This window comes from Triticum dicoccoides, chromosome 6A (genome assembly GCF_002162155.2).
Source record: "Triticum dicoccoides isolate Atlit2015 ecotype Zavitan chromosome 6A, WEW_v2.0, whole genome shotgun sequence".
Lineage (NCBI taxonomy): Eukaryota > Viridiplantae > Streptophyta > Magnoliopsida > Poales > Poaceae > Triticum > Triticum dicoccoides.
In genome coordinates, this window is record NC_041390.1 from 65,974,072 (window position 1) to 65,988,533 (window position 14,462).

Sequence of the window (14,462 nt, forward strand, 5' to 3'; positions counted from 1 at the left end):
CTCACGAAACCCGTCGATCTGGGCTTGGCTCCGGCTGCCAACGCCATCATGTTCGCTCAGGTTCAAAACCTCGTTGAAGTCACCAATAACTGCCCATGGCCTGTTTTGTGTCTCCGCTATGTTTTTCAGGGTGTTCCAAGTGTTTTGCCTGTTGGGTACCTGCGCATCGCCATAGACAAAAGTGACTCGGACCTGCATGTCCACCAAGTTGTCAACTAGAGCATCAATATGGTACCTTGAGTAACCAATTATTTCCACTTTTATTTCATCATTCCAAAAAATACAAAGACCACCGCTTCGTCCAAAACTACTCACTGCAAAACTTTTATTAAATCCTAATCCTTCCGCTAACCGTTCAACCCTCGACCCTTCTAATTGTGTTTCAAGAATACAGAGGATTGAGGGAGCAAATTGCCTCGCAAGAGTGCGAAGCTCACGAACTGTCGCCGCTTTGCCAATTCCGCGGCAGTTCCAGCACAGGAGACTCATTGCGCCGGGCGAACCCCTCCTTGGGAGTTCGCCAAACGTGCATCAGGGGTCTTGCTAGTTGTTGCACTCTTCGCAATGTTTGTTTCAGCTGTGGAAGGACTCGGCTTGTTTCTCTTTGTCTCCTGCTTGGATGTGGGGCTAGGAGGGATTGCCGGAGGCGGCATTATTAAGTTTTTGTTAGCCTGGATAGGGTGCTGTGGCTGTACGGTTTTTGGATCCATTAGAGCAGCCCTTTTCCTGTTTCTGTCCAGGTCTTCCATGGTGACATCGCTGCTTGACAGGTCGGGATCCACATACTGCTGGCTGCCAGCTGCACCTCTAGCTGCAGCTCTACCGCCACCTCGCCCAGTCCGACCGTGACCGCGGCCACCTCCAGGACTCTCCTCCCCTCCCGGGCCTCTGCCAGGGCCACGGAACCAACCTGCTTTGATGTCCTTGAAGACTAGTGCTTTTGGCGGGTGAACTCCGTCGCCGCACTCCTTATACAGGTGCCCCAGGTAACCACATACAGCGCACCAATCCGGCAGCCTCTCATACTTAATTCTGAAGATGACACGCTCCATCCCGTCCTTCTTCTTGACAACCAATGAGACTGCGTTTTTAAGAGGCTTCGTCACATCTATCCTCACCCGAACCCTGGCAAAATTGCCCTCAAAGTCCTGTGACCTTGGCTCGGCAAATATGAACTCCCCCACAGTGGACGACAGAGCCTTGATCTTGGAAAAATAACCATCAGGCAGATCATGAATTTGCAGCCAGATATCGATCTTTTTGAGTTCGATGGTTGATGGCTTGGTGAATCCGTCGTATGGCGCTAAGACCACCGCCTTACCCTTGAAGTTCCACGGTCCTTCCTCCATTACCCTCTCCCAGTCGCCAAGGCACGAGAATTGGAGTGTATAGAGGTTGTCTTCCAAAGGCCTGATCTTAACTTCCTGCGCCAGATCCCACGCCACCCGCATGCCCCTGTAGAACCAATATTGGCTGTAAGGTTTTTCGGTGTGAACCCTAGCGACCGCCATCCAACGGGTCGCCTCCTGCGGCAATTCTCCGTCCTCAACCACTACGTCTTGCAGATCATCTTCTCTTAGACCAAGTTCCTCCATCATCAATTTAAGTTCGGAGGCCGAACCTGACGCCGATGAGTTAGCAGCCATGATTCTCTCGCTCGGGGTGTGGTTCCGCGAGCGGTATTGACCCTATCTCCGCCCCCTCTGCGTGGCCACCACGTCCTAGACGCAGCAGACCACCTCCTGGGGAGAACGGCAGGGGACGACAAGCTCTACGGTGAAGGCGTAGCCGTCGCCCGAGAGGAAGAAACCCTAGCTAGAGGGGAATCACTACATTTTGATGAAATCGATGTCAGAAACGCGGGCTTTGTAGACCGGAACCCGGCCCACCGTACATGGCCATTGGGCTCGATCCAACCCGCTAGCTGGGTGCTTCCTCGGTTCTTCCGGCTAAAGTGGCGTCGTCTTCGTCGTCGTCTCCCTCCTCGCCTCGGCGGCGTTGACTCTGACTAGCGTCGCCATGAACTCTCTACTTCTCAGGCCGCTCCCGAGCGCGACCACGAGCGGGAGCCTGGTCGGTCGGGTATCCCCGGCGTCGCCGAGGCTTCCCGGCGCGGTGGCGTGGCCCCGCGACGGGAGATGCCGTCGCGGCGGCGTTGCGGCGGCGGGGGCGTGGATGGAGGAGGCTGCGCGGCGTAACCCGGCGTTCTCGGAGTCTTACCGGCCGGCGGGGCTGCCCCGGCCCAACGGCACGGTGCTGGAGGCGCAGGGGCGGGTGTGCACTGGGCCCGAGCAGACGCGGCCGCTCGGGGAGGAGCAGGCCATGCGCGTCCTCGACACCATCCTCCGGTCCGGTGAGCCTCCCCCCACTCTCCGGAGGCTTCGTTTTCGGTGATCGCTAGCTTCGATTCTGCATTTCTGGCAACATTTTGCGGCGCTAGCGAGCATGGTTGGTGGATTTTCACATGTAGATGATGTACTTTTCATGAGATAGCTTCACAAATCACTCATGCGCTCTGCTGCCTGTAAAATGTAAACTGGCTAATTTTGCTTACAAGTACTGCTTTCATTGGCATCTGTGGTTGATTGCAACTTGCGAGTCACTGAAATTTAGATGTTTGCTGCAAGTCTGATGCCTGCTTTCTGTTGTCCTAGACACATTGTATAGTTCAAGTTGGCTCATGGCATTTACTCAATTGTTATTGTTTACAATTTGCTAGTAAGGTTTTATTTGAAATGCACTGATAGGTCTGCTTTGGAATCTGTTTATTTTCATCGCCTTCCATCAAAATTCACGCTATATCTTCTGTGTGAACTCATGTGTAGCGACGGGGGAACTCAAGGATGAGCCAGTGTCCAGTGCACAGCTGGGTGCATTCTTTGCTGGCATGACAATAAGAGCTAATTGTTTTCCGGAGGCCACCCAATGGAGTGAGGGGGAGCGACGTGCCATGAGCCTATTCTGGCCACGCCTTGTGCATGTTCTTCCTCCGGAGGTGAAGTTTATAGCAGACCCTGAAGGAACGATCATGGGAGCAAATGGTTTAACAGGACCTCGTTATATTGGTCAAGGAACTGCAGAGATGAGACTTGTTGGTGCTTTGAGGGAAGTACTTGCTGGTGGCCATTTAGGTTATGAGGAAATTCAGTGTGTACTAAAGGATGTTCTACCATTTGGATCAATGGGTGCAAGTTCACCATCAGTTAGTGAAGCACTGCTAGCAGCATTTTTAATTGGACAGCGGATGAATAGGGAAACCGATCGTGAGCTAAAAGGATATTGTCTAGCCTTTGATGATGAACTAGGTAGCACTAAGTGGGCTTATTTTTCTTAAACTGTATAGAAAAAACAACAATTTCATTAACACCACTTTTTTTATCAGGCCCTCCCCCAATTGCTGATGTTAATTCCTTGACACACTATGGTGAGCCCTATGATGGGAATACACGCTTCTTTAGGAGTACTCTGTTCGTTGCGGCGGTTAGAGCCTGCTATGGTGAGGCTTGTCTCCTTCATGGCGTTGAATGGATGCCACCTAAGGTCAGTGTGAAGCATATGCTGCAGTAGTCATCGTACATAAGAGTATTCTTAGTAGTATCAATCTTGTGGTTTGATGGCAGGCTTATCTGTTATATAATATATGAAAATCCTGTGTATTACTTAAAATCAAGGTTTTCAGGGTGGGATAACAGAAGGGCAGATGCTTAAATTCATGGGTGCAAACACACACTTGTCTCCTACGCAGGCCAAAACACTATTGGAGGTGTGTGTGCAGTTCTGCATACTTTGCCGACAACCTTTTATATTTTACTGCTGGTTGCATCTGACACATGAAATGTTTGGTTGCTTTCAGGATAAGGATACTGGTTTTGCATATCTGAATCTCCAAGAAGCTTGCCCACCATTGTAAGTCCACATTTTCTTGGTAGCTATGTACCAATGTCTCAAGGCATTGTTGATTGAACACTCCTGCAGATGTTCCATTTTGGATGGAAACCGGCTTTGCATATTACAAATAGCAAGAACATTATATACTTTCAGTGTGAAATCATCTCTTTGATTTGAACTGTAATCCTGTATTAAAACAAATCATTTGCTCAGGTAAGTTACTGGTATACTCGTCTTGCATGCAAAGGTGTTTACTTACTTGGTGCTATTGTAGATATTCGATTATCGGGCTCAGGGAGCATATTAAGAAAAGACCACCGTTGGCTACCTCTGAGAAAGTTCAACAATTTGTGAGAGTGAGTAACTCTTCCCATTGTGTGTTATTGTAAGAAGTTAAGAACTGATAGCATGAGAGCAATTCTATGATATAGCAATTGTTCAACTCTATGTATTGGTATGCTATATTTACAGTAATCATTTGTGCTTATTATGCAGAGATATTGCTCACAATTTCACAGCTGCCAGACCTTCAATAAACTATTTATACAAATATGTAGTGCAACCTAATGTTTCTTTTTGATAGTAAGTTGACTGTCAGTTTAAAAACTTACGTTTGCAAAGTGTTTCCTGTGATGATATTTTATACAAATTGTTAAAATATTGTTTTGAATACAGCAAGTAAAGATGGCTGGAGTTATTTCTTTTTAATTATTCAATTCCACGTCATTGAAGGTATTAGACATATCTTATAGGTATCACCTACCTTATGAGATTATAGGAGTATCTGTTGAGAAGTATTGAAATGTCTTTTTGTTATTTGATCATGTACATATCTGTTCTGTTGTAAAAGTTGCAAATGCTGCTTCTCTTAATGCTACTGGTTTATGTCTTTATTTGTTTTTCACCAGGCACGAGGAAGAGAGTCAATGGTTGCTGGATTTTATCATGTGGGCTATGAAGATCCATTGCTTATGCTTATGAGAAGGAGAACTGTTCATGCTGGATTAGTTGTGAAGGTAAGTATTTTTTTAACTTTCTCTCATGCCATGAGGGTTTGAACTTAATGTTACTGTTATTCGTTTGCCCTACCTAACCCAAATTTATTACCCCCTCTGATCCATATTAATTGTCGCTGCTTTAGACAAATTAATATCGATCCAAAGGAGTATTATTTATGTGATTTTCTTAATAACTCACTTTGGAAAACTTGGCCTGGTTGCATCAATATCATTTTGAGTGGCATTTCTCATGGATAGAATCTTCTCTGGATTTTTGGATCTAATACAGTCCTCTCCCTCTATTCTTCTTATCTGAATGCATATCTGGTCGATAAATACCATTCATTTCTCAATTTATTTATTTTTACTCCTGCTAAGACAAATTTATGGTATCCACTTAGGGTGAGGAAGGTGCACTTTCTTTGACAACCAAAGAAAGATCGGCCCATGCTTCCAAAGGGATTCCAGTGAACCACTGCTCAGGGTTCCGGACACCAAGCAGCGCAAACTTCTCCGAAACTGACGGTACAAACATGAAACCCGCCACCCTTTTTATTACTTATATATTCACAGTGGTCACTATCGTGTATACTGGAGATGGCAGGGCATTTTTTATCCTACCACTTAGGTGGAGGGGAAATTCCTTATTGAAGTTAAGAATATCTTGAATTTTCTCATGTTCGAGATTTGTGTTATACCTTGGTTACTTGGTAGCCCATTCATATAGAAGAAGGTGCATCTTTATGCCATTGATAAGCACAAAGAATACTAAGATTTTCAATTAGGACAGCCTGCTCTGATTTGTGAATGCCCGAGAACTTGGTTATGATATGAAGCCAGTCTGAGCTTGTCTCGTGTATCTTACAGGTATTTCGAGAGAAAGTTTCAGAGTTGCTGTGAATGCTCAGGAACTTGGTTTCAAATCCACTGAAACTCCAAGAACTGATAAATCAGTAAGTCTTTATTCCCTGGCTGTGGTTGCCGCTATCTTCATTTCATATTTCTACCGCCGCGTTCCAATCAAGGACACCTCTTATCCATTCAACTTGTTAACGACATGTGTTTTCTCTATGCATAGTCGTTATTATTTTTAACTTACTGTGTTGCCAAACTGAACCAGGTACTGAAAAACTTGGAGCTGGGTTTGTCAGCGCTGGGTGGAGACAAAGGGCCTGCTTATGACCGAATAGTTCTTAACGCAGCTATGGCTGACCACTTGTTAGGCTGTAGCGGAGCTCAGGATATCAACTCCGCGCTTGACAGGGCAAGAGAAGCCATCGACAGCGGTAATGCTCTGAGAAGGCTCATGAACTACATAAAAATCTCGCACAAGGTGTCCTAGCTAGTCGCGAGCGCGTGCTGACTGTACAATTTTGGTCCCAAAATATACTCTGCCTTTCTCAACTGGGAAATCGCCTTACACGGCACTGGAAAATTTTGTAACCCCTCATCATGGTAGTGTCACTGAGAAGGTGGGGCCAGGCCCCACATGTCGTTGACGCAAGCGATGAGAAAGTATTGCAGTGGCAAAGAAAGAGATTTGTCTTTCAGTTTGCTCAGTTGACACGGAGTGTCGACTTGCGCGAATGCTCTCTTACCAGGCCTTGTTAATAAATTAAGTTTAACTGAAAGGAATCACAGTTTGTTGAGGATTTTATTAGCGGTGAGAAATACTTGGTTAATCTAATGTTCGTCATGTCATCAGAGGAGGGCGATGATCTGTATAACATATGCAAACTATGTTCTTGAGATGTGGCTGTGTGAAATGCTGAATACTTGCATCAACTGTGAAGGTTGGATGTGTTATATTTTGTTTTCGTTAGTATTTTTTATAATGGCTTGACTATTTACTTCAAAATAGAGATGATACTCCGTGCATTACTCCGGAGATTGTTTGAAATTATTTCAATGATATATGATAGTATGAAACATTACCATTTGGATTAACATTACAAAAATTAAACTAAATACATACTCACTCCGTCCCAAAATAAGTGACTCAACTTTGTATTAAAGTTAGTACAAACTTGAGTCGCTTATTTTGGCACGGAAGGAGTATAATTTTTTGAATTGGACAATTGCATAGTTGTAGAATATTATTGAATATGAGTTGCATGCATAGTGCAGGTTTTTCTCCATGCGTATGCATGATGGCATGATGAATTGGCATAGTTGCATATTGAAACGAGGAGTGCTACACAGCCGACGTTTTTCCGACCGATGCGTGCACGACAGTAGCTAATCACTGTTCGATGAAACCCCTCTAGAAATAAGGAACGTGAGATCCTAGCATCGTCCAGGTGGTGACGTACATAAAACATCGTGTGTGAAGTGCTACGCAGCCGTGTAGCAGCCGACGTTTTTCCGACCTATGTGCATGACAGTAGCTAATCACCGTTAGATGAAATCCCTCTAGAAATAAGGACCGTGAGATCCTAGCATCATCCACGTGACGTACATAAAACATCCTCTGTGTGAAGCTATTCGGTATTGAAAGAGTTAGAATATAGTTAATGGGATTTGATAAACTATAGGGCAAGTCCAACGCCATGCACCAAATAGCCCTGGAATGTTCGGACTGCATGATCTGAACACTATTTGCTATCACTTTTTGCCATATAACGCCGTGCATCAAATGCGTCCGAGCGTTTGAATTCCCACAAATCGGAACTAACCCGAGGGAGGTTTGCGGGCAGGGCATCTGGATGTCTGCAACTTAGGCATCAACTTAGCGGGTTCATCCAAAAACACGTCCAAAAAAAACTAAATCCAAATGAAGCGCTCAGCGCGCGACGCGTGGCGACGGCTGGATGCACCACTTGACGCGCTCCCAAGCAAAAAAAAAAAGACCTTTACAGGAACCCCAAAAAGTAACCATTGGTTAGTTGGTCTCATCATCCTTCGTATGGCTCGGAAGGTGCCTCTTCCAATTCTTCCGATATAGCTCACAGAAACAAAAAAAAAACACCAGCACGCAACCAGCAGATTTTATTTTATTTTATTGGAATTCGGTTTATTCATCATTAATCATGGTTGTACTACCATGATTAATGATGTAGTTTATTGGAAGTTTTCTTTGAAAAAACTGTATGTATCACACAATAAAGATCCACATGGTAGCTGCGGTGGTCAGTTCTTGTAGCTGCCGGCGAAGTAGGCGAGGCAACCGACGAGGGGCGCGTTGGTGTAGGTGACGGGCTCCGACCGCGCGTAGTCGACGCGGTCGTCCGGGAACGCGTCGTTCTCATCCGGCCCGCCGACGACGGCGCCGGTATGCACGTTGGGGTTAGGCCCGGGGGCGTTGAGGTAGCTCCGGTAGCCCTCCTGGCAGCCGATGTGCGCCGGGTGCGCGGCCACGGACGGCATCGACGACGCCCTGTGGTGGATCCTCTGCGGGTAGCGCGCGCCGTAGCCCACCATGTAGGACATCCCCAGCGGGTTGTCGCCCAGCACGTAGTCCACCTGCCGCTTGGCCAGGGCCCTCAGGTTCCTGTGGGTGACTGGGCGGCTGTTCTGGCAGGAGAAGGCGCGGCGGCGGGAGGCGGCCATGTACTTGGCGTAGGTGGTGAGCAGGAAGCTGGCCGAGGCGACGTACTGCATGTTGACGTTGCCCGGCCGGTGCATGAGCCCGCCGGGCGTGTACGCCGTCGTCGACGACGGGGAGCTGGAGTTGGGCAGGATGTGGCAGATGAACTCCTCCGCTTGGCGCGTGAACGGCTCCAGCCTCTCGTCCCCGTCCAGCAGAGCCCTCTGCATGCAGATTGCAGACACAGACGCGCACAACGTGTGAGCTGAGTGGATCTGTGTGGCTGGCATTGGGGGGTTGAACTGAATGGCGTGTTTTCGTTCGTTACCGTACCCGTGAGAGAAGCACGCGCGCCCCGGCGAGCTTGTTGTCCCAGCTGAACACGTCGAGGTCGTCGTTGGCGCCCAGGGAGATGAGGTCGTTGAGGTAGGAGCTGTTCTTCGTCGCCCACAGCAGCCATGCACATCCCCACAGGAGCTCGTCCTGCACACCGTGCACGCATGCTCGTTACAAGAAACACGTACGCACAAGGGATTACATAAAGCTTTTCAATTCGTTGCACTTGCACGGTGTGATCTTTGAATTGCACCTTGTAGCCGGAGTGGGATGGGTAGTAGTTGCCCACGCCGCCGCCGACGTGGTCGCTGTACTTCCCCTGGTGCTGCCAGGCGAACGCCATCACGTCCCTGGCCGCCGCGAGCAGCCTCCTGGAGTAGGCACGGTCGGCGGCCCTGAACACCACGCTGGCCGCGGCGAGCGCCGCCGCGGTCTCGCCTGCGACGTCGGACCCAGGGGCGGACGCCGACACCGCGTACACGTCCCGCGGCGTGTCCATGTCCTCCGGCCGCTCCCAGCAGCGGTGGTCGGCGTCGGCATCGCCCACTCCGACGTAGAGCTTGCCCGGGGTCGCCTTGGCCGACTTCAGGAGGTAGTCCGTCGCCCAACGTACCGCGGCGCGCGCGTCGTGGACGCGCCCGTCCATCCGCCCGCCGTACTCGATGATGCTCCAAGACAGCATGGTCGCGGTGAACGCCATGGGGAAGTTGAACTTGACGTTGTTGCCGCCGTCGTAGTACCCGCCGGTGAGGTCAACCTGCCGCCAACAAAAGTGAAGCTCAACACGTTGAATCAAGCATGCGCCACAAGGATAAGTGGTACTGTAGTACAGTGGAGACATCGCTTGCTCACGTTTGCGGCCGAGCCGTCCGACATGGCGGAGTTGGATCTCCACTTGACGGCCTGGTCCGGCGGCAGGCGGCCGGACCTCTGCCCCTGGAAGAAGAGCAACGACTTGGCTAACGCGTCGGCGTAGTCAGGGTGCCCGGCGGTGAGGACATGGCTGGAGAACCAGACGAGGGAGAAAGCAAGAAACACAGCCGCGCGTGATGATGGTGCCGAATTGCTCATGTTTTCTGCCTACTGCTATCGTACATCGCAATGCACGGCGATTATTTATGGAGTGCGTAGAACTCGCCTGCATGAGACATAGTCTCGTGACAATAACTAACATGACATTATTTTTAGCCCGTTTTTGTTGGCAGGCCACAGCTAGGGTTTGTTTCTTGTTGGGCTTTTCTGTCACTCGTACAAGGAAAGGAGGAGGAAAGAGTTATAGTTGGTTAGTTTGTTTGCTAAAGCAATTGAAAGACAAATAAAAAAGGAGCACACATTGTATATTAGGCTTGATTGGGGCCTGCTGATGAATGACTGAACGCATGGGTAATGACTAGAAGAAATCAAGAAAGTGAGAGAAGGATGTGAGGATTTTCCATACTAGGCTATAACATGAAATTATAAAAGATTAAAAAGAGAAACGCGCCCTCGATGATAAATAATCATTTTGCTTCAAGTTCGATTAGGATGTCATTTCCATGTGGTTGAAACCAGACAGACAATATGAAACAGAGAGGAAAATATGAAAAATTGCAGTTGCAGTTGCAATCCCTTTGGAATCTTACAATTGTGATCTCACTTGAAAACTTAAAGTTACGCCCTACTTTAAAGCATGCAGTTGCGATCCCATTTGAGAACTTGCAATCGCGATCCCCTTGAAAACATGCCTTGCAACCTCATTTTAAAAATCGGCAATTGCGATCTCATTTTTTATAAAGAAAATCATGATTTTGAAAACAAAGTTCACCAACTTCAAAAAGTTTAGGATCTGCTTAAAATAATATGGAAAATAAAAACCCACAAAAATAAATTCACCCTCTTGTCGGCTAAGTTCCAACAGTGTTTTGGGGCTATGCAGTTGCAATCATGTTATAATGCTCTGTTATAACGCTAGTGGTGGACATATAACTAGCCAACCTCTCCCCTACTCGCCCAGTTGCAGCTGTGTTTGGGTTCGTGCAGTTGCAATCGGGTTACAATGCTTGCAGTTGAAACTCTAATGGTGGACATGCTAGTAGCCGACAACAGTTGCAACTGGCTTGTTCCGACCAGTTGTAATCGCTTTATGCTCGTGCAATTGTTTTGGAGTTACAACGCATGCAGTTACATGCCTAGGGGTAGACATGCAACCGACTCACACACTCCCCCCAACCCTAGTTGTAGTCGGGTTCCGAGTTCCGACGCTTGCAGTTGTACGTCTAGTGGTGGATATATAACTGCCCGATAATTCCTCATCCGACCCCAGTTTGTAGTTGTTTTGTGCACGTGCAGTTGGGTTATAATGCTTGCAGTTGCATGTCTAGTGGTGGACATGCAACTGGCCCGACAACTCCCCACCCAACCCCAGTTGCAGTCGTTTTGTTCCCATGCAACTACAGTTAGATTACAAAGCTTCGGTTACACGTCTAGTGGTTTTTGTAGTTGCATGTCTAGTGGTGGACGCTTACCTAGATTAACAACTCCCGATCGCCTCTAGTTGCAATTGTTTTGTGCATGTGCACTTACAATCAAGTTATAATGTTTGTAGTTTTACGTATAATGTTTGTAGTTTTATGTATAGTGATAGACATACAATTGACCCGACTACCCTCCACCCTATCTTAGTTGCAGTCGTTTTTGTGCATGCGAAGTTGCATAATAAAAAGTAACTGCAATAAATGTTGGAAATATGCCCTAGAGGCAATAATAAAATGATTATTATATTTCCTTGTTCATGATAATTGTCTATTATTCATGCTATAATTGTATTATCCGGAAATCGTAATACATGTGTGAATACATAGACCACAACACGTCCCTAGTGAGCCTCTAGTTGACTAGCTCGTTGATCAAAGGATAGTCATGGTTTCCTGACTATGGACATTAGATGTCATTGATAACGGGATCACATCATTAGGAGAATGATGTGATGGACAAGACCCAATCCTAAGCTTAACTCAAAGATCGTGTAGTTCGTTTGTTGTAGCTTTTCTGAATGTCAAGTATCATTTCCTTAGACCATGAGATTGTGCAACTCCCGGATACCGTAGGAGTGCCTTGGGTGTGCCAAACGTCACAACGTAACTGGGTGACTATAAAGGTACATTACAGGTATTTTCGAAAGTGTCTGTTGGGTTGGCACGAATTGAGACTGGGATTTGTCACTCCGTATGACGGAGAGGTATCTCTGGGCCCACTCGGTAATGCATCATCATAATGAGCTCAATGTGACCAAGGGGTTGGTCATGGGATCATGCATTACGGTACGAGTAAAGTGACTTGCCGAGAACGAGATTGAACAAGGTATTGGGATACCGACGATCGAGTCTCGGGCAAGTAACGTACCGATTGACAAAGGGAATTGAATACGAGATTGATTAAGTCCTTGACATCGTGGTTCATCCGGTGAGATCATCGAGGAGCATGTGGGAGCCAACATGGGTATCCAGATCCCGCTGTTCGTTATTGACCGGAGAGCCGCCTCGATCATGTCTGCGTGTCTCCCGAACCCGTAGGGTCTACACACTTAAGGTTCGATGACGTTAGGGTTGTAGAGATATTAGTATGCAGTAACCCGAAAGTTGTTCGGAGTCCCAGATGAGATCCCGGACATCACGAGGAGTTCCGGAATGGTCCGGAGGTAAAGATTTATATATAGGAAGTCCAGTTTCGGCCAGCGGGAAGGTTTCGGGGGTTACCGGTATTGTACAGGACCACCGGAAGGGTCCCGGGGGTCCACCGGATGGGGCCACCTATCCCGGAGTGCCCCATGGGCTGAAGTGGCGTGGGAACCAGCCCCTGATGGGCTGGTGCGCCCCACCCAAGGGCCCAAGGCGCCTAGGGTTGGAAACCCTAGGGGGCCGTTGCCCCCCGAGGGGGCATGCTGAAGGAAATATGCCCTAGAGGCAATAATAAAGTTATTATTTATTTCCTTATTTCATGATAAATGTTTATTATTCATGATAGAATTGTATTAACCGGAAACATAATACATGTGTGAATACATAGACAAACAGAGTGTCACTAGTATGCCTCTACTTGACTAGCTCGTTAATCAAAGATGGTTATGTTTCCTAACCATGGACAAAGAGTTGTTATTTGATTAACGGGATCACATCATTAGGTGAATGATCTGATTGACATGACCCATTCCATTAGCTTAGCACCCGATCGTTTAGTATGTTGCTATTGCTTTCTTCATGACTTATACATGTTCCTATGACTATGAGATTATGCAACTCCCGTTTGCCGGAGGAACACTTTGTGTGCTACCAAACATCACAACGTAACTGGGTGATTATAAAGGAGCTCTACAGGTGTCTCCAAAGGTAAATGTTGGGTTGGCATATTTCGAGATTAGGATTTGTCACTCCAATTGTTGGAGAGGTATCTCTGAGCCCTCTCGGTAATGCACATCACTTAAGCCTTGTAAGCATTGCAACTAATGAGTTAGTTGCGGGATGATGTATTACAGAACGAGTAAAGAGACTTGCCGGTGACGAGATTGAACTAGGTATTGGAATACCGACGATCGAATCTCGGGCAAGTAACATACCGATGACAAAGGGAACAACGTATGTTGTTATGCGGTCTGACCGATAAAGATCTTCGTAGAATATGTAGGAGCCAATATGGGCATCCAGGTCCCGCTATTGGTTATTGACCGGAGACGTGTCTCGGTCATGTCTACATTGTTCTCGAACCGTAGGGTCCACACGCTTAAGGTTTCGATGACAGTTATATTATGAGTTTATGAGTTTTGATGTACCGAAGGAGTTCGGAGTCCCAGATGAGACCGGGGACATGACGAGGAGTCTCGAAATGGTCGAGAAGTAAAGATCGATATATTGGACGACTATATTCGGACTTCGGAAAGGTTCCGAGTGATTCGGGTATTTTTCGGAGTACCGGAGAGTTACGGGAATTCGCCGGGAGAAGTATTGGGCCTTATTGGGCCATACGGGAAAGAGAGAGGGGCTGCCTAGGGCAGGCCGCGCCCCCCCCCCCCCAAGGCCTAGTCCGAATTGGACTAGGGGGAGGGGCTGCACCCCTTCCTTGTTTCCTACTCCTACTACATGGAAGGACTCCTAGTTGGACTAGGAAAGGGGGAATCCTACTCCCGGTGGGAGTAGGACTCCCCTAGGGCGCGCCATAGAGGCCCTCCCCTCCTCCACTCCTTTATATACGGGGGCAGGGGGCACCCCATAGACACACAAGTTGATCTTCGTGATCGTTCCTTAGCCGTGTGCGGTGCCCCCCTCCACCATATTCCACCTCGGTCATATTGTAGCGGTGCTTAGGCGAAGCCCTGCGACGGTAGAACATCAAGATCATCACCACGCCGTCGTGCTGACGGAACTCCTCTCCAACGCTTTGCTGGATCGGAGCCCGGGGATCGTCATCGAGCTGAACGTGTGCCAAGAACTCGGAGGTGCCGGAGTAACAGTGCTTGGATCGGTCGGATCGTGAAGACATACGACTACATCAACCGCGTTGTCACAACGCTTCCGCTGTCGGTCTACAAGGGTACGTAGATCACACTCTCCCCTCTCGTTGCTATGCATCACCATGATCTTGCGTGAGTGTAGGAAAATTTTGAAATTACTACGTTCCCCAACACATGCGCCCCCCTGGTTGGAAACCCTAAGGGGGCCGTTGCCCCCAGGGGCCGCCGCCCC

At 47.9% G+C, this 14,462-nt stretch overlaps 2 protein-coding genes across 2 annotated transcripts; one reads left to right on the plus strand and one right to left on the minus strand.

Annotated features, from left to right (window-relative positions):
- The first annotated feature begins 1,947 nt into the window (after positions 1-1,947).
- Positions 1,948-6,692, plus strand: LOC119314970 (anthranilate phosphoribosyltransferase-like). Its single transcript, XM_037589649.1, has 10 exons — positions 1,948-2,353; positions 2,826-3,305; positions 3,383-3,540; positions 3,680-3,763; positions 3,854-3,906; positions 4,163-4,244; positions 4,797-4,904; positions 5,288-5,411; positions 5,754-5,839; positions 6,007-6,692. The coding sequence occupies exons 1-10, from the start codon at positions 2,020-2,022 to the stop codon at positions 6,226-6,228; spliced, it is 1,731 nt and encodes a 576-aa protein (XP_037445546.1). The 5' UTR covers positions 1,948-2,019; the 3' UTR covers positions 6,229-6,692.
- A 1,155-nt stretch (positions 6,693-7,847) lies between these two features.
- LOC119314973 (endoglucanase 11-like) lies at positions 7,848-9,874 on the minus strand. Its single transcript, XM_037589653.1, has 4 exons — positions 9,601-9,874; positions 9,002-9,505; positions 8,746-8,895; positions 7,848-8,636 (listed from the first exon to the last, which is right to left on the minus strand). Exons 1-4 carry the CDS (start codon positions 9,817-9,819, stop codon positions 8,016-8,018), a joined length of 1,494 nt encoding a protein of 497 aa, XP_037445550.1. The 5' UTR covers positions 9,820-9,874; the 3' UTR covers positions 7,848-8,015.
- Positions 9,875-14,462: the final 4,588 nt, after the last annotated feature.